The sequence below is a fragment of the Terrapene carolina genome, unplaced genomic scaffold (genome assembly GCF_002925995.2).
Source record: "Terrapene carolina triunguis isolate 2854851 unplaced genomic scaffold, T_m_triunguis-2.0 Scaffold833, whole genome shotgun sequence".
NCBI lineage: Eukaryota > Metazoa > Chordata > Testudines > Emydidae > Terrapene > Terrapene triunguis.
In genome coordinates, this window is record NW_020665184.1 from 132,130 (window position 1) to 153,328 (window position 21,199).

Consider the following 21,199-nt stretch of genomic DNA (forward strand, 5'->3'; position numbering starts at 1 on the left):
TCCGAATTAACCCTTCACCCGTCCACACTACAGAGCCAGTTAATTCGAATTAAAGGGCACTTAAAATCGATTTCTGTACTCCACCTCGACGAGCGGAGTAGCGCCTAAATCGATTTTGTTAATTCGAATTAGGGTTAGTGTGGCCGCACACCACCGAATTACTGTGGTTAAAGTAATGGGGTAGTGTGGCCGCACACCACCGAATTAATGTGGTTAAAAACCGAATTAATGTGCTTAGTGTGGCCGCGCACAATCGAATTTATACAACTTGTTTCCCAAATTCGAATTATCTAAATTCGGATTAATCCTGTAGTGTAGACATACCCTCATTTTCCTGGCAGACTCTTGCAAGATCGTTGGAGGACTCCGAAAGCTGCGTCCCAGACATTCAAGACCTGAGTTCCTCAACGGGTGTGCGAGGAGAGAAGACTATCTGGCAACGCCACTAACTCCTTCCCCAGTAAATTCCACATGCCACTGTTCATAGGGGATGGAAAGATGGGCAAACCTGGGTATGAACTTAGAAGTGAATCTACGGTGCAGAGATACTCACGTTGACTTGATCCTTGCAGATGTCCTTGGCCTCCTCCAAGGCAATCAGCACAAAAGCCGTTAAAGAGACATCAGGCTCAGCACCCTTGTACCCTCCCTAAAGGGGAGCAAAGGACATATTTGGGATAAGAAAGTCCCCCGAGTACCATGAAAAGAAAGAATTAATCCCAGGCCCTCAGCATTGGAAATTATAACAGAACACATGCTTCCTAGAAAGGTACCCAAGAATGGACTCTCAGTCATGGTTAGACCTATCGCTGAACCTCCTTTTGGCTAATGAACACCTGTCGTGCAATGGGCCACGTTCTGATGTCAGTTACTCCTTTGTCAGTGTGGAGGAACTCCATCCAAGTCAATAGAGATGCTTCGTATTAAACCAGCGTGAGAGAATTTAGCTCACCAGGCCGGTGCTCAGGTCCTGTCACTAGCTCCCAGGCAGCTTCCTGTGCAGTTAATGGATCGAGCCCCAGCGATATCAAAGACCAAACTTTGGCCTGTGAAGCACCAAGACAGCTGCGCTCTTCTGGGGCAATGCAAATCACTAAGCCCAGGATGAAGCACATGAGAGGTGAGGACAAGGCATTCTCAGATGAGGGCATCTGGCTGGGGAACCAATGCCCATGGGAGATCAAGCCAGGCCAGAGCCTAAGTGTCTTTAGTAAACGCTGCAAAACTATCCCCTTTGGAGACGTCTCTCCACCACCAGAACAACACTCACAGCACTAACCCCACCCCCTTCTATCTAATAAACCCTGACACAGACACCCCCTTCTACCCTAAACCCTAACACTGAGACCCCTTAAACCTAGATACTGACAGCCCTAAACCCCAACACCCCTAAACCCCAAGGGTGCTGGAACAATTTTTATAGTGGGGGTGCTGAGAGCCATTGAACCAAACTGTAACCCTGTATATCGGGGTGGCCAACCTGAGCCTGAGAAGGAGCCAGAATTTACCAATATACATTGCCAAAGAGCCATAGTATTATGTAATGATTATATACGTATATGTATATGTGTGTGTGTGTGTATATATATATATATATATATATATATACACACACACACACAATCATTATATAATTTGATAATGTATATTTATTATGCATTTATAATATATAGTTAACGATAATAACAATAACTTGTCTTAATGTTTTACTTAGTGGGACTTCTGGCAATCTTTGCTTTCAACAATTCCCTTGAAGTCTGGTTTGTGTTCAGTTGTGTTCACATGCAGCAGTTCTCTTAAGTGGCTGTCTGTCAAAATGGATTGGTGCTTGGTTTTCACATGTTTGAGTGTTGAGAAAAGAGACTCACAAAGATAGGTCGAGGCAAACATTGAGATTAATTTTAGGGCTGCACCTCTGATGTTGGAGTATTTATCCTTTGGTACAGATTTCCAGAAAGTAAGGGTCCCCTCTGTCTTCTGAACAGATTTCAATCTGTCATCTTCTAAAAGTTCTATTATTTCCATCTGGGATGTTGCTTCGTCAGTAACTTCAACACTAAAAGGGTCAAGCAGAAAACTGATTTGAGGTCTTTTCTGCTGCAAATCTTGAAATCTTTCCTCAAAACTGTCCTTAAGATCTTTAATCATGCTCACATATCTAGTTGTGCTCCATTTTAGGGGTTCTGCTGCATCTTCTTTTGATATGTCTGGAAGTTGTGACATTGAGGGAAAGTGTGTCAGCTCTCCCTCAAGCATTTGTCTGTGAAACAACTGCAGTTTGTTCATGAACGCAAATACACTTTGCACTAGATGAGACAGCAACCGGAATTTTCCTTCTAAGTCCATGTTTAGTTTATCCAAATGCAGCAGCATGTCTGCAAGAAATGCCAAGTCTAGAACCCACCCAGGAGCTGCAAGCTCAGGGTGTATTCTTTGATTCTCCTCCATAAACAATTTTACTGGTTCCAGGAGCTCGAAAAAACGGGAAATAACTTTACCTCTTGAGAGCCATCGAACTGCGCAGTGAAATGGCAAATCAGCAGGGAAATTGTCTTCATCCAGTTCTTCGATTAGATTTTGAAATTGTCTGTGATTGAATGCATTTGAGCAAATGAAATTCACAATGTGCAAGATTGGTTTCATGACGTGATGAAATTTGAGATTTTTAGATACCAGTTGCTCCCAATGAATAATACAGTGAAATATCCAAAATTCGGGAAAGCTCTCGTCAGACTTACAAAGCCCTACTAATCCATTCACAGATCCCCACATGGATGGAGACCCATCTGTTGCAATGGCAGTGAGCTTCTGTAAAGAGAAGTGGTGTTTCACAGCTAACAACATCAATGACTCCTTTAGATCTCGTCCACGAGTTCTGTCCTTTAGTGGGACGATATCCAGGAGGAGTTCTTCCCTTACAACACAGTCATCAGACACAGTGCGGACAAATACCGATAATTGAGGTTTATCCTGTACATCGCACAACTCATCCAAAGCGATGCTCAAAAACTCACACTGCTGAAGTTGCAAGTGCAGTTGCGATTCGATGTCACTGTTCAGGTCGGAGATTCTGTGTTCTATTGTGTGGCATGAAAGCTGCAGGCTAGAAATTTTCTTCGGTAGATTCTCGTTCTCTGGTGACAGGATTGAAATCACATCAGTGAGGCACATTTTTATAAACTCGCCTTCAGAGTAGGGCTTTTTTGCGCGGGCTACGTGCCAGGCCACATAATAGGAGGCTAACGTTACAGTCTGCGATCAGTTGGCAAATCCAGTGAAGAACTGGGCTTCTACATCTGTTTGTTTTTTCAAAACGTTCAGTTTTCAGAACCTTGTGGGAATTCTTGATCCATATGTACATGGCTAGAAGCGAAATGACGCTGCAAGTTTGAAGATTTGAACTGAGAGAGACACGTCTGGCAAAGAAGACACATGGCCTTACCATTACGTTCAACGAAAAAGTACTTATGCTCCCACTCCTGCTGGAAGCCTTGATTTTCATCTGTGTATTTTCTTTTCCGTTTGCACTTGCCTTCCATTGTTAGATCGTGTAAGAAAAATGTTGATTAAATATTTCCACAGCAGCTAGTAGTCGCTGTGTACTTTATTGAAGGAGACCAGGCTCCAGCCAGGGGTTGCTGGACACCTGGCTCTGCCCCAGGCCCCGCCTCCCATTCCACCCTTTTCACCAAGTCCCCACCCCCACCCTGCCCCTTCCTGCTCCTGCCCCACCCCCGCCTCTTCCTGCCCCATTCCACCTCCTCCCCCAGTGAGCCGTGTCCTTGCTCCTCCCCCTCTCCCTCCCAGAGCCTCCTGGTGCAAAACAGGGGCAGCAGGCCAGGGGACAGAGGAGGAGGAGGGGGGGAGGCTGCGCACCGGGTCCTCGCTCCTCCCTCCCCCAGCATCTCCTGTTGCGATCAGCTGTTTCTCGACATTGAGGCGGCTCAGGGAGGGAGAAGGAAGAGCGAGGACGCAGCACCCAGCTCCCGTCCCTCCCCCCCGAGCCGCCTCAACACCGCGAAACAGCTGATCACGGCAGGAGGGGATGAGGGAGGGAGGGGGGCTGGGTGCTTCTCGCTCCTCCCCCTCCCTCCCAGAGCCGCAATGCTGCGAAACTGCTGATTGCAGCGGCGGGCGGGCAGGAGGGGCAGGCGCTGATGAGGAGGCGCTGGCAGGCGGGAGGGGTGGGGGACTAATAGGGCTGCTGGTGGGTGCTGAGCACCCACCATTTTTTTCCCAGAGTTGGCTCCTGGCAGGAGCTGCATATTTTCTTTTGAAGAGCCGCATGCGGTTCCAGAGCTGCCGGTTGGCCACCGCTGCTGTATATAATGGAAACCACTTCAAGCCAGGGGTTGTTGCAGCACCCCCATGCACCCCTAGTTCCAGCACCTCTGCTAAACCCTGATACCCCCTTAAACCCCTAAACCCAAATACTGAGACCCCTAAACCCACCACTAACACCCCTAAAACCTAGCACCGAGGCCCCCTAAATCCTGATACTGACAACCCCTTCTACACCTTAAACCCTGACACTGAAACCCCCAAACCTTGACTCTGACAACCCCTTCTACCCTAAACCCTAACACTGACACCCCAAAAGCCTGACACTGACACCCCCAAAAGCCTGATACTGACACCCCCTTTTACCTAATAAGCCCTAACACTGACACACCCTAAATCCTGGCACCCATAAATCCCAACCCTGACACCCCTAGCTCCAACAATGACCCCCCCTTCCACTCCTAAACCCCGAACAACAACAAAACCAAAAATGATCTACCCCCAACAGGGGAGAAGTGTTAAGACTCCATGAAGTCCACTAAGGACTACATAGATACAATCTGGCCCACTGGGCCTGAATCTCCATTCACTGCTGCCCATGTAACTGCACTGGATTGTTCCACTGATGCGAGAGAGAGAGAGAGGAGATCAGTCAGCGTGAGCACAGACTTTGGGACATAGCCCAGTAAGACGTCCCTTTGAATTATGAACCAACAAGTTGCTGTGATGATTGAGGTGGGTAGTGATTGATGTGTAAAAGTCAAAGGAAACACGTACAATCATCTCTCCGTGGATTACGAGGGCATCTTCTTGGAAGACCCCATCCAGTTTCTGTTTTTCCAGGATCAGCCATTTCACCGCCCCGCAGATAACTTGGTTTTCAATGGGCACCAGTTTCTTAGCCATGGCAAAGACCTTCACCACGTACGCCGTCAGCCTGAGGGCAGAATCAATCACATCACGGTCACTCCTGCCTTCCTGGAATTGCCTTCAGTGTGAAAGCTGGACCGTCTGCACTCAGGTATGAGTTAAGACGATTCACAGCAATAAATGGAGTGAGGTTCATGTGAGTCAGTTTATGGTAACCTGAGTGAGCATGGAGCTAGGGAAAATGTCACCGCTTGTCCGGAAAAGCGCATCCAGACACTGCTCCTTATTACGGCCAGCTCTACTTGAGATGTACCGAGCTCACGCCGCCTGCAGTGGTATGACCAGGATGGTGGGGTTGGGGGCCCGCTGTGGACAGCTGGCCACTGGGAACTGGACTGGAGAGTCATCAAACTCAACTTCACACAAGCCAGTGAACAGCCGTCAAGATGTAACGGTTAGTCTGAGCCAGCTACAAACTAGCCACCTAAAAGTGAAAGGACCTGGAGTTCATTACTAAGGCTGCGAATCTGTCATGGAGGTCGTGGAAGTCACAGATTCCGTGACTTTCCGTGACTTCCACAGATGCAGCGGCTGGTGTGGCTGGCCCAGGGGACCGCCCAAGCATCAGTCCCGGGGGCGTCTGGGGACCCCCTGAGCAGCAGCAGTCCCAGGGGCCACCCTGGGGGTTGTCTGAGCAGCGGCTGGAGCAGCAGCCGGGGGCAGCCCCAGAGGCCTTCGGAGAGCAGTCCCCAGGGGCCTCGGAACAGCGGGCGGCCGGATGCAGTCAGCCCCCACCGCCGGAGCAGGAGCCAGCTGTCAGCCCCCAGGGACCCCCAGAGCAGCGGCACTCCGGGGACCCCCAGAGCAGCAGCACCCCGGGGACCCCCAGATCAGTGGCGCCCTAGGAGCAGCTAAGAATTAGTCAGGGGTGTGACACCCTGACGGGGTATTTTTAGTAAAAGTCATGGACAGGCCATTGGCTGTGAATTTTTGTTTATTGCCCGTGGCCTGTCCATGACTTTTACTAAAAATACCCATGACTAAATCTTCGCTTTATTCATTCCCAATTCCTCAAGTCCTCCGCTTGCCCACACTGAACTGTCACTGAAATCACTGGAGGCCACATTTACAAGGTATTTAGGCACCTAAAGATGCAAATAGGCACCTAACGGGATTTACCAAAGTGCCTAAGTGAGTTAGACACCCAAATCCCATTGACTTTCAAAGGGAATTAAGCCCCTACTGTGCTTAGGTGATTTTGTAAAACCTGCCAGGTGCCTCTCATATCTTTGGGCGTCTTTCCATTGCCGTCTGTGGGAGTTGGATTGGGTATTTTTTTCCCATTGTGTGTGTTGACCTTTGCCCTCTGGTTTTGGGCTGGAGACTGACTTGCTCTGGCTCACATATTGCATGTGTAGGGTCAGGCTAACGCTGATCAAGAGGGTGCATTAGAAAACCCACTGTCCTCACCAAGTGCTTGCTGGCCGGTCTTTGAAAGCAGCGTATGAGAAGTCGGGTTTTTTGTAAACCATCTGCTGCGTGTAACCTGAAACAGGGAGAGTAAGAAGGAGCTGTGCGATGTCTGGCGAGTGTCTAATGAGGACTTTACATGCGTAAGGCAAACAAAGTCAGAGCTGTGACCCCTGCCGCGGCTGTCTGAGTTGTGTGGCTCTCCCTTTTTCTGCAGGCGTCTCTCAGGAGGGACACAGCACAGCAACTCAAGGGAAGCAAAGGCAGAAACCTGTCTGGTGGGGAAGCTGATTGGCATGGACACTGCCCCATTCCTCACCAGCATGAATCCTCCCTTCGGGGTGGGAGTGGAGTCAAGTGATTACAGTGTATGGGAACCTGGGAGGAGGGATGCCTGGGTTCTATGCCAGGCTCGGGGAGGGGAGGGGACGGTGAGTTAGTGTTTGGAGCAAGGTGCTGTGAGTCAGGACTCCTGGGTTCAGTTCTCAGTTCTGTCACTCATTGCATAATGTGCTGTTGGGTAAGTCACTGCCTGCCTCAGTTTCCCCATATTGTAAAAGCTTAAGGGATGGGATGTTTGTAGTTCAGACTCCGCACCTAATGTAGGCGGCCCACAAAGGGGCCCGGGGTGTAGGGAAAGGGACACCTGTTCCTTCAGGAGCTAGGCTGAAACCTACCAAGTTCTCTCAATCATCATGAGATTCTCTATCCTTCCTCGCTACCTGACATAGATTTAAACTGTGGGTAAATGGTGTCCACCCCACTACCATCCCATCTCCCGGAATGAACAGGAGCCCAAAAGCCTACCAGGACTGAAAACGGGGTTGGACATTTGTCTACATAGGAAGATCTATTCAGAGTTATAATGACTAATACCAACATACATTGTGGGAGGGATATTAAACCTCATGCTTCAGGTCTTAAACCAACCTCTAAAGGGAGTAAGAGACCTAAAGTGGGAGGCAGATTCTCTCTCTATTTTAGGGGCTTGTCTGGCCCCCATTCCCATAGTACCAGGGTGCCTCACAAACTTCAATGTAACTACCAGGGGCGCCGAACAGCGGGGGCCAGAGGGACATGGCCCCTCCCACTTTTTTCCTGCCTTATGGGTGAGTGACGGGGGAGGAGAGGGCGGAGAGGAGTGAGCGGCAGAATGGGGGTGGGAAGAGGTGGAGCAAGGGCAAGGCCTCAAGGGGTAGAAGCCTAGTGGGGCAGGGCCTCCGGGTGGCACGTGGGTGGGCCCACAGGGGGAGGATCAGAGCAGGGGCGGGGCTTCGTGGGGAAGGGCAGAGTGGGAGCAGGGCCACGCTCCAGGTGCCGGTGGGAGCTTGCGGAGCTCCTGCCGTCTACCCTCACAACCCCCCTGTGCAGCAGGGCACTGCAACTTTCCCCGTTTGCAGGGGGGAAATGGAGTCACAGAGAAATTAAGTGACTTGCCCAACATCACACCAGGAGTCTGTGGCAGAGCAGGGAACTGAACTGGTGTCTCCTGAGTGCCAGGCTACCTGCCTGATCCCTGGACTCTCTATTGCCCAATGTGCTTAAAGGGAGGTTTCTGAAGCATTTGGTACCAGCCACTCTCCGAGACAGGCTACTGGGCTAGATGGACCTCGGGGCCAGTCCTGTGTCCCTAACGCGAGCCTGAAGAGAGATTTGCAGTCTGGCATGAGAAGTACTTACCTTGCATGATCAACTTGATGGCTTCCGCCCTGCGTTCCACCCCAATCCTTTCCCACTGCTCGGTGCTGTCCAGGTAGATGGTGGCGATGACGGGGGGGGTCATGCCGATCATGTTCTCTTCCCCGGAGCCAGACGGCGTCACAATGAGGTGCTTCAGGTTGGCCCCGTCGATGGAGTTTTCGACAATGATTGTCACAGGGTTTCCTGGCCAAGGAAATAACACGGCGTGAATTCGAGCACAGAGAGCAGGAGCTGCTGGGGACAGAGAGACAGACAGACCTCTCTGCGAGCAGTGGCAGATTGAGAGCTCAGTCCGGCATGGTGCTGAGCACACCCAAACCCCATGAAGGTTGGATTCTAACCCAGCAACAATTGTTCCGGTCCCTGTGTGCTGACAAGGTCCCCGCAATGCTCTGAGCATTTCTCACCAAGCCCTCCTAGGCTACTTCACTCCAGCCCTGCCAGCAGTGGAGATAGAACCTGGATACTTCAACTGTGAAAGCACCAGCCCTTGCTGGTCGAGCTAAATGGGGACAAAGGAAGGACTATTATCCATATTTTACAGATGGGGAGCTGAAGCACAGACAGGTTAAGGGAGCTGCCCGAAGTCACCAGGAACATCTGTGGAAGAACAAGGTTTTGAACTCAGGCTTCCCAAATACTAAGCAAGGGCTCAGACCACTAGGCCATCCTGTCCAGAGACATAGGCTGCCCCCTGGGTGCTCCTTATTTCTGTGCACATGTCTCTCCCGAGAGCACCTTGCTTACATGCCGACATGCCGACAACGACTTTGCTGTATCTTGGTCATTAATGCTCGATAGTGCACGTAGACAGTTGTAACAGAACCAAGTGGGTAATCAGTCCACCTCCTGCGAGTGTGGCTACCAGGGAAGAATTCATTGCTCCCTTCACTGTTTCTAAAGCATAAAACACTTTCAAATCAGAGGCCCTTGCCTTGTATTCTGACTTTGGTCTCCGATTCTGTGTTTGGAACCATGTCATCTATATCTGCCGCTTTCACCTTCACTTCCTGGACTCCCCCTGAAAAGGAAGGACAGACACTGAAATGCCATCCGTCCAGACAGCTGAGCTTTGCTGCAGGTCCTTGAATAATACTCTACAACGCTCATAGAGAGCCCTGCACAATCCACTGACATGCTAGGGCAAAGGGAGGGAGGGGGCAGCTGAGATAGGAATCAGGAAGCTATGAATACGGGGCAGGCAGAGGTGGCTGCATTTCAGTGGCAGCTGAATTGCTCTGCATATTGCTGATTCTAGTCTTTGGCGATGAGCCTGGTTTTGACCTCCATCTCAGCCAACACGAAACCAATCCCTCTGAAATCTCCCACGCACGATCAGATGCCAGGGTAGAATTTTTCAGGGAAGTTTTCTGCAGATTCGATTAAGGGTTTGGGTTAGATACAAGGGCTCCAAAAACAGAGATGCCTTCACTTAGATATAGATTGTGGAATTCTTTGAGACCTTCAGGATGAGAGGCGCCATGTAAACACAAAGCAGTGCGTCTACTCACCTGCTCCTTTCGCAGATGGATCCAATACGACAGACATAATTGTTTTGGTCATCCGCATCCCTTCAGGCTAGAAAGGAATGACAAGAGCATAGTAAGCACAGTAGCATTCAGAGACAATGAAGAGCAGTAGGAAAAGGTGAGTGACTTGCTGATCTTGTGATCAACGTGAATCAGGAGTGACTCCACTGGAAGTCAGCGCTCAAGTGAAACTGAGATCAGGCTCCATCCCAATAAGTCTGGAATCTGTCCTCAACCTCAGGCAGCGTCCCCTTTCATTTTGGATCCTGGTTAGGATGCATCCAAGGAGAAGTCCCTAGGCCTAATTCATCCCTAGCATAACACCACTGATTACACCACAGATGAACAGGAGGGATTTTTGCCAGAAGCTGGGAATGGGCGACGGGATGGATCACTTGATGATTCCCTGTTCTGTTCATTCCCTCTGGGGCACCTGGCATTGGCCACTGTTGGAAGACAGGTATGATAAAAGAAGGGGGGGGGGTAGCTCCCTTTGATGGGCACCCAGCCAGCCAGTTAACTCTGTTCTCTACTTGCTTTACCTGTAAAGGGTTAAAAAGTCCCCCAGGTAAAGAAAAAAAAGTTGGCACCTGACCAAAAGAACCAATGGGAAGGCTTGAACTTTTAAAAATTGGGAAAGAAACTTTCTCTTTGTTTGTTGTTCTCTGGGCTGCCAGGACACGTAGCAACAAGGCTATAAGCAGGAATGCTGTGGAAGGTTTGAACCAGATATGAAAAAGTATCTTCCATACCTAGAAGAAATCATTTGGATTTAGTTAGACCCGATCAGGTTTATTTCTTATTTTGGCTTGTGGATCTCCTCTGTGCTAACCCCTGATGCTTCTGTTTGCTTGTAGCCTTTAAGCTGAACCCCCAAGAAAACTAGTTTGGGTGCTTAATTTTTGGAATTGCTCTTTTAAAATTAAAATTTACTTTTTTGAAGAACAGGATTGGATTTTTGGTGTTTGTGCATGTTGTTTGATTAGCTGGTAGCAACAGCTAATTTCTTTTGTTTTCTTTCTTTTTCAACTCTTCCCCAGAGTTGGGGGGGGGTGAAAGGGCTTGAGGGTACCTCACAGGGAAGAATTCTCAAGTGCTCCTTCCTGTGTCCAAGGGTTGTTGTTGGGTTTTTTTGTTTTTTGTTTTTTAATTTGGGTGGTGGCAGCATTTACCAAGCCAAGGTCAGAGAAGTGGAGTGGCAAGTTTTAATTTTTAGAATCCTTGCGGGCCCCCACCTTCTGCACTCGAAGTGCCAGCGTGGGGATTCAGCCCTGACATGGTGGCAGAGCGGTGGGATCATTCTGAACCAGAAGCACAGACCTCGGGATTTTAAAAGGACACATTTTTCCTTTTGGCTGCTTAAAAGCCAGGGAGGTTTTTTTTCTTTCTTTTCTTTGCTTCCTTAGGGGGAACAGGCACACCAAAGGATTAGCCTGCAAAGCCAGGGAGTCCAAGAAGCAGTTTATTTTTTTTCTAGCTTTGTGGCAATGAAATAGCTAGGCTAGAGTAGGGCAGCCTGTGCACGAGGTTACGGTCAGGCACCGAAACCCTAGATAAACCAGTCTTCCCAAAGCAGCATGCCATGGAGAAGACAGACCCAGATCAAGCCCAGACATCCAGCTCCATGACAGAAATACAGGGAAAGGATGGGGGACCGGGAACTTCCCAGGAGGGAAGGGTCAGCCCTCCCTAACCCAAGATCCAATTGCCAAGATGGAGGGTTGCCTTTAACTCAGGCCGAGTTCTAACTGAGGCAGAAAGGAATTTCTTCGAGATGAAGTGCTTGGAAGTGGAGGAGAAGCACTTGGAGGCAAAGATCTTGGAAGCGAAGGCGAAGCGCTGGCAGGTAGGAGAGGAGAGAGGAGAAGCGCTTAGAAATGAAGCGCTTGGAGGCGGAAATGGAGCTAAAGCGCTTAGAGGTGGAAAAGGCTAACCTGGATCAACCAAGTACCGCTCCCCATTCTAAGAAATTCCCCACATACAAGGTAGGCGATGATACAGAGGCCTTCTTAGAAAATGTTGAAAGGGCCTGCCTTGGGTACAACACCCCTATAGACCAGTATATGGTGGAGCTAAGGCCACAGCTCAGTGGACCCTTAGCAGAGATGGCAGCTGAAATGCCTAAAGCACACATGAACAAGTACGAACTTTTTAAACAAAAGGCCAGAATTAGAATGGAGCTAATACACAAGCATGCCCATTGGCGGTTCAGAACCCTAAGGTGGAAACCAGACGTGGCATTTTCCCAACATGTCTACCACATTGTAAAAATCTGGGATGCCTGGATAAATCTGTGTTAAATCTCTGGAAGATCTGTCTCTCCTAATGCAAATGGAGCAGTTCTTAGAGGGTGTTCCTGAGGAAATAGAAAGGTACATCCTAGATGGGAAGCCCAAAACTGTAACCGAGGCGGGGGAGATCGGAACCAAATGGGTGGAGGTGGCGTAGAAGAAAGCTAGTAGCAATTGGAGCAAATGCGGGCAGGGGACTGGACTCGATGACCTCTCGAGGTCCCTTCCAGTCCTAGAATCTATGAATCTATGAATCTATGAAAATACCAGAAGGGGCAACCCGAGACAACACCCCACCATCAAGGTCAGCCCAAAGCCCCACCTCTCAAGGAGGAACCCTCCACACAGCCAGGGAGACCCCAGATGCTCTCGTCCCACCACCCCACTCTCCAATCACCCACCTCGCCCCAGCCCACAGTCAGCTGGGCAATGCTTCAAATGTAATGAGCTGGGGCATGTGAAGGCCAACTGCCCCAACAGCACCAACCGACTGCAACTCATCACCCCGGAGACACACCGAGAGCCCTCAGGCCCAGATGCCTCGTAAATACCCCCCGAGTTACCTTTTCCATAACTGGTGTTCTTCGAGATGTGTTGCTCATGTGTATTCCACAATAGGTGTGCGTGCTTGCCATGTGTACTGGTGACTGAAGTTTTTCCCCTAGCAGTACCCGTGGGGGGGAGCGCCCCCCGCTACCCCTGGAGTGGCGCCTCCACGGTGCGGTATAAGGGGCGCTGCACACTCCCCCCACCCTGAGTTCCTTCTTGGCAGACAACTCCGACAGAGGGGAAGGAGGGCGGGATGCGGAATAGACATGAGCAACACATCTCGAAGAACACCAGTTACGGAAAAGGTAACTGTCTTTTCTTCTTCGAGTGATTGCTTATGTGTATTCCACAATAGGTGATTCCAAGCTATATCTGTTGGAGATGGGTAGGAGTTCACAAACTCTCAGGACGGAGCACAGCCCTGCCGAACCCGGTGTCTTCCCTGGTCTGGGAGACGATTGCATAATGAGAGGTGAACGTGTGAACTGAAGACCATGTGGCAGCCCTACAAATGTCCTGAATGGGGACATGGACTAAAAAGGCAGCCGACGAGGCCTGCACCCTAATTGAATGTGCCCTCACAATCAACGGTGGGGGGATAACAGGTATGGATCGTAACAGGTACGGATGCACGAGGTGATCCAGTCAGAGAGCCGCTGAGTGGAGATCGGCCGACCCCTCATGCTTCCGGCCTAGGCGATGAACAGCTGCGAAGACTTCCTGAACGGCTTAGTCCACTCCGGGTAAAAGGCCAGAGCCCATCTAACATCCAGCGTGTGGAGGCAGCGCTCCTCACTGGAGGCATGGGGCTTGGGGCAGAGGACCGGCAGGAAAATGTCCTGACCCATGTGGTAGGCGGAGACCATCTTCGGGAGGAACGAAGGATGAGGGCGGAGCTGGACCTTATCCTTATGGAACACCTTAAGGAATCAGCCAGTCATAGCATGCAAGAAGACCGTGTGCCCCTGCACCAGCGGGTGGAAGGCCGCCTACAAGTGTCACACAACTTAAAACCCGGGGCATGGGGCATGCCCTGGCCCAGGCGCACTAAACTAAACTAAACTACACTAAACTAAGCTAACTTCAACTACAGGTACTACTACACTGAACGAACAAGAGTTCTGGAGGGACACTGCAGACAAGCTGGAGCAGAGCAGTTCTGAAGCACCTTCACTGGTGGCAAGAAGGAACTGAGGGTGGGAGGAGCGCGTAGCGCCCCTTATACCGCGCCATGGAGGTGCCACTCCAGGGGTCGCTACGGGAATACACATGAGCAATCACTCAATGAAGAACTGTGAATGTGGGCAGGAGAAGATTATTGCATGGAGAGACACTGGCGCACAGGTGTCAGCTATCCACCAATCCCTGGTGGACCCCAAATTCATTGACCCAGAGGCCCAAGTGACGGTGCAACCTTTTAAGGCCAACTCTTTTAACTTGCTGTCAGGATACCCCCCCACTCTGAACTCTGGGGTACAGATGTGGGGACCCGCATGAAAGACCCCCTAGGCTTATATTCTACCAGTTTAAATTAAAACTTCTCCAAGGCACAAATTCCTTTTCTTGTCCTTGGACGGTATAGTGCTGCCACCACCAAGTGATTTACACAAAAATTCAGGGAAGGGTCACTTGGAATCCCTATCCCCCCAAAATATCCCTCCAAGCCCCTTCACCCCCTTTCCTGGGGAGGCTTGAGAATAAAATACCAACCAGTTGCCTTAGCAACGTGAGCTCAACCAGACCCTTTGTCTTTAGGACACTGAAATCAATCAGGTTCTTAAAAGAAGAACTTTTCTTATAAAGAAAAAAGTAAAAGAACCACAGGCCCTCTTCTAGCAGTTGAGGTGTGAACACCGAGGGCCTCATCCTCCCTGATTAAACTAACCTTGTTATCTCTAGACTGATTCTTGCCTGCATATTTATACCCGCCTCTGGAAATTTCCACTACATGCATCCGATGAAGTGGGTATTCACCCACGAAAGCTTATGCTCCAATACGTCTGTTAGTCTATAAGGTGCCACAGGACTCTTTGTCGCTTTTTACAAAAACAGGAATGAAACTACCTCTGTAGCATAGGAAAATTCACCAAAATTCAGCCAAAACAAGAGATAACTTCACGATTTCCTTGCCCTACTCACAGTTTCTGTGCTTTTATATGGATTATTCCAGGTATATTTTTCAGGAGATATTGTACCTGCTTGGTTTTTCCCTCCGTCCAGAGAGGAAACAACCCACAGAACAACAAATAAATCCTTCCCCCCCAGATTTGAAAGTATCTTCTTTTCTCATTGGTTCTTCTGGTCAGGTGCCAACTTGGTTATTTGAACTGCTTAACCCTTTACAGGTAAGGCAATCCAGTACAGTTGCCAAGGAGGGATTTTATGCTACTGCATACATAAAGGTTGCTACCCTTCCCCCTATATTCATGACACTTGCCTACAGCCAAGTTGCCTGTCCAGTACAAGGGCTGGTCAGGAATATGGACTTTTGCAGTCTATGACGATGATCCCATTCCCATGCTGCTGGGAGAAGACTTAGCCAACCATGTAAGGCTAACGAAAAGGGTGGGGTTGGTCCCCCGCAGCCAGGCTAAACAGGCCTCCACACCTAACTCCATTCCTCAGCCTCCTACAGGAACCCAGCCAGAGGTGGTGGAACCAGACCCCAAACCAAAGTCTAAGGCAGCAGTTGTAGATCCAGTTCCTAGGACCGAGCCAGAACCAGCCCAAGGATCGGAACGGGTGGAGCAGTCAGCACCAGAGCCAATGCTTGCAACCCGACCAGAGTCAAGGGAGCCAGCACCAAAGGGCGCCACAGAGCCTGCACCAGCAGCAGCTAAACCGGCGCAAGAGGCTCAACTGGAGCCTGAAATACCACCTAGTGCACCAGCGGAGAGCGGATCACAGTTGACAGAAACAACCCCATCACCTGTATCGCTTCCAGTGGGACCAAGCCCACGTCCATAACCCAGCGAGGAACTAATGTCTCCAGCATCAAGGGAGCAGTTCCAGGCAGAGCAGGAAGCAGATGGAAGACTCAAGGAAGCTTGGATGGCGGCACAGAGCAACCCACCACCTCTCAGCTCTTCTAATAGGTCCAGGTTTGTTATAGAAGGAGGACTCTTATACAAGGAGACCCTTTCTGGTGGGCACAAGGAGGACTGGTATCCTCAGAGACACTTGGTAGTTCCAACTAAGTATAGGGAAAAGCTCTTGAGCTTAGCCCACGATCACCCTAGTGGCCATGCTGGGGTAAACAGGACCAAGGACTGTTTGGGGAAGACATTCCACTGGGAGGAAAAAGGCATGGACGTTTCTACCTATGTCTGGTCTTGTGAGGTGTGCCAGAGGGTGGAAAAGCCCCACGACCAGGTCAAGGCCCCTCTCCAGCCACTCCCCATCATTGAGGTTCCATTTCCGCACGTAGCTGTGGATATTCTAGGTCCTTTCCCTAAGAAGACACCCAGAGGAAAGCAGTATATGCTGACTTTCATGGATTTTGCCACTCGATGGCCGGAAGCTGTAGCTCAAAGCAACACCAGGGCTAAAAGCATTAGCCAGGCATTGGCAGACATTTTTGCCAGGGTAGGTTGGCCCTCCGACATCCTTATGGATTCGGGAACTAACTTCCTGGCAAGGACCATGAAACGTCTTTGGGAAGCTCATGGGGTGAACCACTTGGTTGCCCCCCTGACCACCATCAAACGAATGGCCTAGTGGAGAAGTTTAATGGGACTTCGGGGGCCGTGATACATAAATTCATGAATGAGCACTCCAGTGATTGGGACCTAGTGTTGCAGCAGTTGCTCTTTGCCCACAGGGCTGTACCACATCCCAGTTTGGGATTTTCACCCTTTGAACTCGTTTACAGCCACAAAGTTACGGGGCCATTATAGGTGGTGAAGCAGCAATGGGAGGGGGTTACATCTTCTCCAGGAACTAACATTTTGGACTTTGTAACCAACCTGCAAAGCACCCTCAAGGACTCTCTAAGCCTTGTTTGGAAAAACCTACAGGATGCTCAACAAGAGCAAAAGGCCTGGTATGATAAACATGCCAGAGAGCGTTCCTTCAGAGTAGGTGACCAAGTCATGGTCCTGAAATTGCTCCAGGCCAATAAGATGGAAGCGTTGTGGGAGGGGCCATTTATGGTTCAAGAGCACCTGGGAGCTGTTAATTACCTCATACCGTTGCCAGACTCTACCCTAAAACCTAAAGTATACTATGTTAATTGTCTAAAGCCCTTTTATTCCCTGAGAATTCAAGGTTCTCCAGTTTACAGCCTAGGAGAGAGACAACACTGAGTGGCCTGAAGGAGTCTACTATGACGGAAAAAGCAATGGTGGCATAGAAGAGGTGAGCCTTTCCATCACCCTTGGGCGTAAGCAGCGACAGCAAATCCAGCAGCTATGCCTCAACTTCACGCCAATGTTTTCAGCCACCCCACGATGGACAGAACGGGCGTACCACTCCATTGACACAAGTGATGCTCGCTCAATTAGAGCCCAACCCTACTGGATGGCTCCTCAAGCCAAAACCGCAATAGAAAGGGAGATCAAGGACATGTTACAGATGAGTGTAATCCGCCCCTCTAAGAGTGCATGAGCCTCTCCAGTGGTTCTGGTTCCCAATCCAGATGGGGACATCCGCTTTTGTGTGGACTACCATAAGCTAAATGCTGTAACTCACCCAGAAAACTGTCCAATGCCATGCACAGATGAGGTACTGGAGAAACTGGGATGTGCCCAGTGCTCCACCTTAGACTTAACTAAGGGGCAAGTGCCGCTAGATGACCCAGCCAAGGAAAGGTCAGCCTTCATCACCCATGTAGGGGTGTATGAATTTAATGTGCTCCCTTTCGGACTGTGAAATGCATCCACCACCTTCCAGTGGTTGGTAGATAACCTTCTGGATGGATTTGCGGAATTTGCAGTCGCCTACGTCGACGATGTGGCTATATTCTCAGATTCATGGGCAGAACCCATGGAACATCTCCAAGCTATCTTCCAGCACATAAGGGAGGCAGGATTAACCGTTAAGGTCAAAAAGTGTCAAATAGGCCTAAACAGGGTAACGTACCTTGGACACCAGGCTAAGGTAAATGCTATCCAAAATTGCCCTGTCCCTAAGTCAAAGAAGGAGGTCCAATCCTTCTTGGGCTTGGCCAGGTATTACCAATGATTTGTACCACTCTACATCCAAATTGCCACCCCACTGACAGACCTGATCAGGAAAAAACAGCCAAATGCAGTTCAGTGGACTGAGAAGTGTCAGAAAGCCTTTAACCAGATTAAGGCGGCCCTTACGTCTGACCTTGTACTAAGGGCCCCAAACTTCAATCAACCCTTCATCGTAACCACAGATGCCTGAGCGTGGTGTAGGAGCAGTTTTAATGCAGGAAGGACCAGATCAACAATTCCATCCTGTCGTGTTTCTCAGCAAAATACTTTCTGAGAGGGAAAGCCACTGGTTGGTCTCAGAAAAATAATGTTATGCCATTGTGTACGCTCTGGAGAAGCTACGCCCATACATTTGGGGATGGCGGTTCCACCTGCAGACTGACCATGCTGCACTGAAGTAGCTTCACACAGTCAAAGAGACTAACAAAAAACGTCTTCGGTGGAGTTTAGCTCTTCAAAACTTTGATTTTGAAATACAACACACCTCAGAAGCCTCTAACAAAGAGGCTGATGTACTCTCTCGGAAAGGTTTCCCAGAATCAGCCGGGTAAAAATGTCCCTGTATTCTAAGTCATTGTAATCCTTGAAATGTAAAAAGTACTGTTTAGTTCTTCATGTAATTATTAGTAAAATTAGAGGTGCGTGTATCTTATTAACTCTGCTTCCTAAACCTCCAGGAAAAAATCCCAGGCGGTGTGGACCTGACCTGAACCAGGCTGACCAGCACCATCTCTGATTTGGGGGTGGGGGTGATAAATAAAGTGGAGGGATAGCTCCCTTTGATGGACACCCAGCCAGCCAGTTAGCTGTAAAATCCCTCTTGACAGCTGTTCTCTGCTTGCTTTACTTGTAAAGGGTTAACAAGCTCACAGGTAAAAGAAAAGAAGTGGGCACCTGACCAAAAGAGCCAATGGGAAGGCTAGAACTTTTTAAACTGAGAAAGAAACTTTCCTTTTGTCTGTTGTTCTCTGGGCTGGAGGGACACGGAGCAGCAATCCTATGTAAGGTTTGAACCAGGTATGAAAAAGTATCTTCCATACCTAGAAGAAATTATTTGGATAGGGAATGTTTAGTTAGACACAATCAAGTTTATTTCTTATTTGGGCTTTTGGATCTCCTCTGTGCTAAACCCTGATGCTTTTGTTTGTTTGTAACCTTTAAGCTGAACCCCCAAGAAAGCTAGTTTGGGTGCTTAATTTTTGGAATTGCTCTTTTAAAATCTAGCAAAAGCCTAAGTTCCAGATGTATTTTCTTCCTTTTGTTTTTAATAAAATTTACCGTTTTTTAAGAAGTATTTGGATTTTTGTGTCCTAAGAGGTTTGTGCTTCTGCTGTTTGATTAGCTGGTGGCTACAACTAATTTCCTTTGTTTTTTTTCTCAACTCTTCCCGAGGGGGGAAGGGGGAAGAGGGGTGAAAGGGCTTGAGAGTACCCCACAGGGAGGAATTCCCAAATGTTCCTTCCTGAGTTCAAGGGGGCTTTTTTTGCATTTGGGTGGTGGCAGCGTTTACCAAGCCAAGGTCAGAGAAAAGCTGTAACTCTGGGAGTTTAATACAAGCCTGGAGTGGCAAGTATTAATTTTTAGAATCCTTGCGGGCCCCCACCTTCTGCACTAGAAGTGCCAGAGTGGAATTTAGCCTTAAGAACAGGATACTGGGCTAGATGGACTTTGGTCTGACTCAGTATGGCCATTCTTATGAATCTGGACTACAGAGTCTGGCAAGGCGAGGAAGTGAGAAGCTCAATTCATTCTATCATTGCTCTGTGACCTCCCTCAAGGACTTTTCTATGCCCTGATCTGCAGTGGAGGATCTTCCTCTCACCCAGCATTACAGTGATCTCCTGGGACAGGCCAATGGGACACCCTTCACAACCCACCAATGCTGCTCCTTTGCTCAGCTCTCTCTGCCAAGTGATATGAGGTTCTCCCTGGGTGCACTGATTCCAGCACCCACTGGTCCAAGGAGCAAGACCCCGGTCCTGAGTAACTGAACCTAGGTCTCTTATATGACGGCTCAGAGGATCGAGTGCAAGATAACCAGGCCAGCCCCAGCCCTGCTGTAGTTGCCACCAGGGAGGGGAGGAAGTGAGACGAGGATGGAGATGCAGGGTGTTAATTTAACAGGTTAAGGGACAGCACCGATTCCAGAAGCCAGCCAATCTGGCCTCCAGCCTCTTGCCATCCAGCAGACATCCCCCCCCCCCCCCCGGTCACCTGATACCTACCACAACCTTCAGTTTCTTCCTCACGCCATCAGACACAAAACTGCCCCACACTGCTGCCTTGACCTCAATGTAGTGAGATCCCAGCTGCAAAGGGACAATCACTAATGGCACGGCCAGGGAGGACTTGGCTTTGATGTCAAGGATCTGCCGGTATTTAGCCTTGGAAGTGGATGCGCTGCAGAAAACTGGGTTGTGCAGCAGCTCCAGCCGGACCTGAGAAGAGAACAGAGATTCATGAGCAGGCAGTCTGCCCACCATGACACTGTAGGGCATTGATCCAAAATGTACCCTCTGACTGGAGTTTGCCTTTAATCTTAATAAATAACAGACAGGACTGTACTTACAAAGCACATGACTATATCCTGACCTCCTTCCTGAGAGGCCCTTCACGACTCACTCTAGTTCTGTCCTGCCTCAGAGAGGCCCTCAGCCTGTGGTGTTCCTGAGTGGAAGTAATGAGACCCACCTGGTCTGGCTACTGGTGTGAGTCAGCAGAAAGCTCTGAGCCTGGTACCCACTCACAGATTTGAGGCCCAGCCAGAGAAGAATGGCAGACAGAAGGGTATTTATTTACCTCCCTCTGTATCATGCAATCTTGCCAGAAGCTGGGAATAGGCAACAGGGGATGGATCACTTGATGATTACCTGTTCTGTTCATTCCCTCTGAAGCACCTGGCACTGGCCCCTGTCAGAAGACAGGATACTGGGCTAGATGGACCATTGGTCTGACCCAGTCTGGCCATTCTTATGTTCTTAACTGGGTGGATTCCATAGCCCTGATCCTGCAAGGTGCTGAGCACTCAACAAGGTCAATGAGAGACCAGGGTGTCCAGCTCCAACGGGATCAGGCCCTAGAAGAACAAGCCTTCCACCATTTTGTTTTGGTTTGGCTGTCTGTCAAAGCATTGACACCTCAGGTCCATTGCAGAGCCCGATGAGGCGGTAAGCTTACCTTAATTGTTTGGTACTGATAGTTGTAGAGAATAGCCCGGATTTCCACCTGCTCATTCCTCACTACAGAGTAGGGCAGATGGAGGTCAATGAAAAAATCTTTCGTTACTTTTATCTCATAGGGGTCAGCCACACAGATCCCTGCAATGGGG

General features: G+C 49.5%; 1 protein-coding gene across 1 annotated transcript in view; it reads right to left on the minus strand.

Moving 5' to 3' along the window:
• Positions 1 to 21,199, minus strand: part of LOC115271385 (venom factor-like) — a 70,857-nt gene that overhangs the window by 19,191 nt on the left and 30,467 nt on the right. The window contains exons 10-17 of the mRNA XM_029913697.1: positions 21,049 to 21,188; positions 20,097 to 20,309; positions 9,834 to 9,900; positions 9,257 to 9,343; positions 8,302 to 8,505; positions 6,622 to 6,697; positions 5,059 to 5,218; positions 554 to 649 (exon numbers count right to left, since the gene is read on the minus strand). Coding sequence (XP_029769557.1) covers positions 554 to 649; positions 5,059 to 5,218; positions 6,622 to 6,697; positions 8,302 to 8,505; positions 9,257 to 9,343; positions 9,834 to 9,900; positions 20,097 to 20,309; positions 21,049 to 21,188 — 1,043 coding nt within the window. The remainder of the gene's footprint in view (positions 1 to 553; positions 650 to 5,058; positions 5,219 to 6,621; positions 6,698 to 8,301; positions 8,506 to 9,256; positions 9,344 to 9,833; positions 9,901 to 20,096; positions 20,310 to 21,048; positions 21,189 to 21,199) is intronic.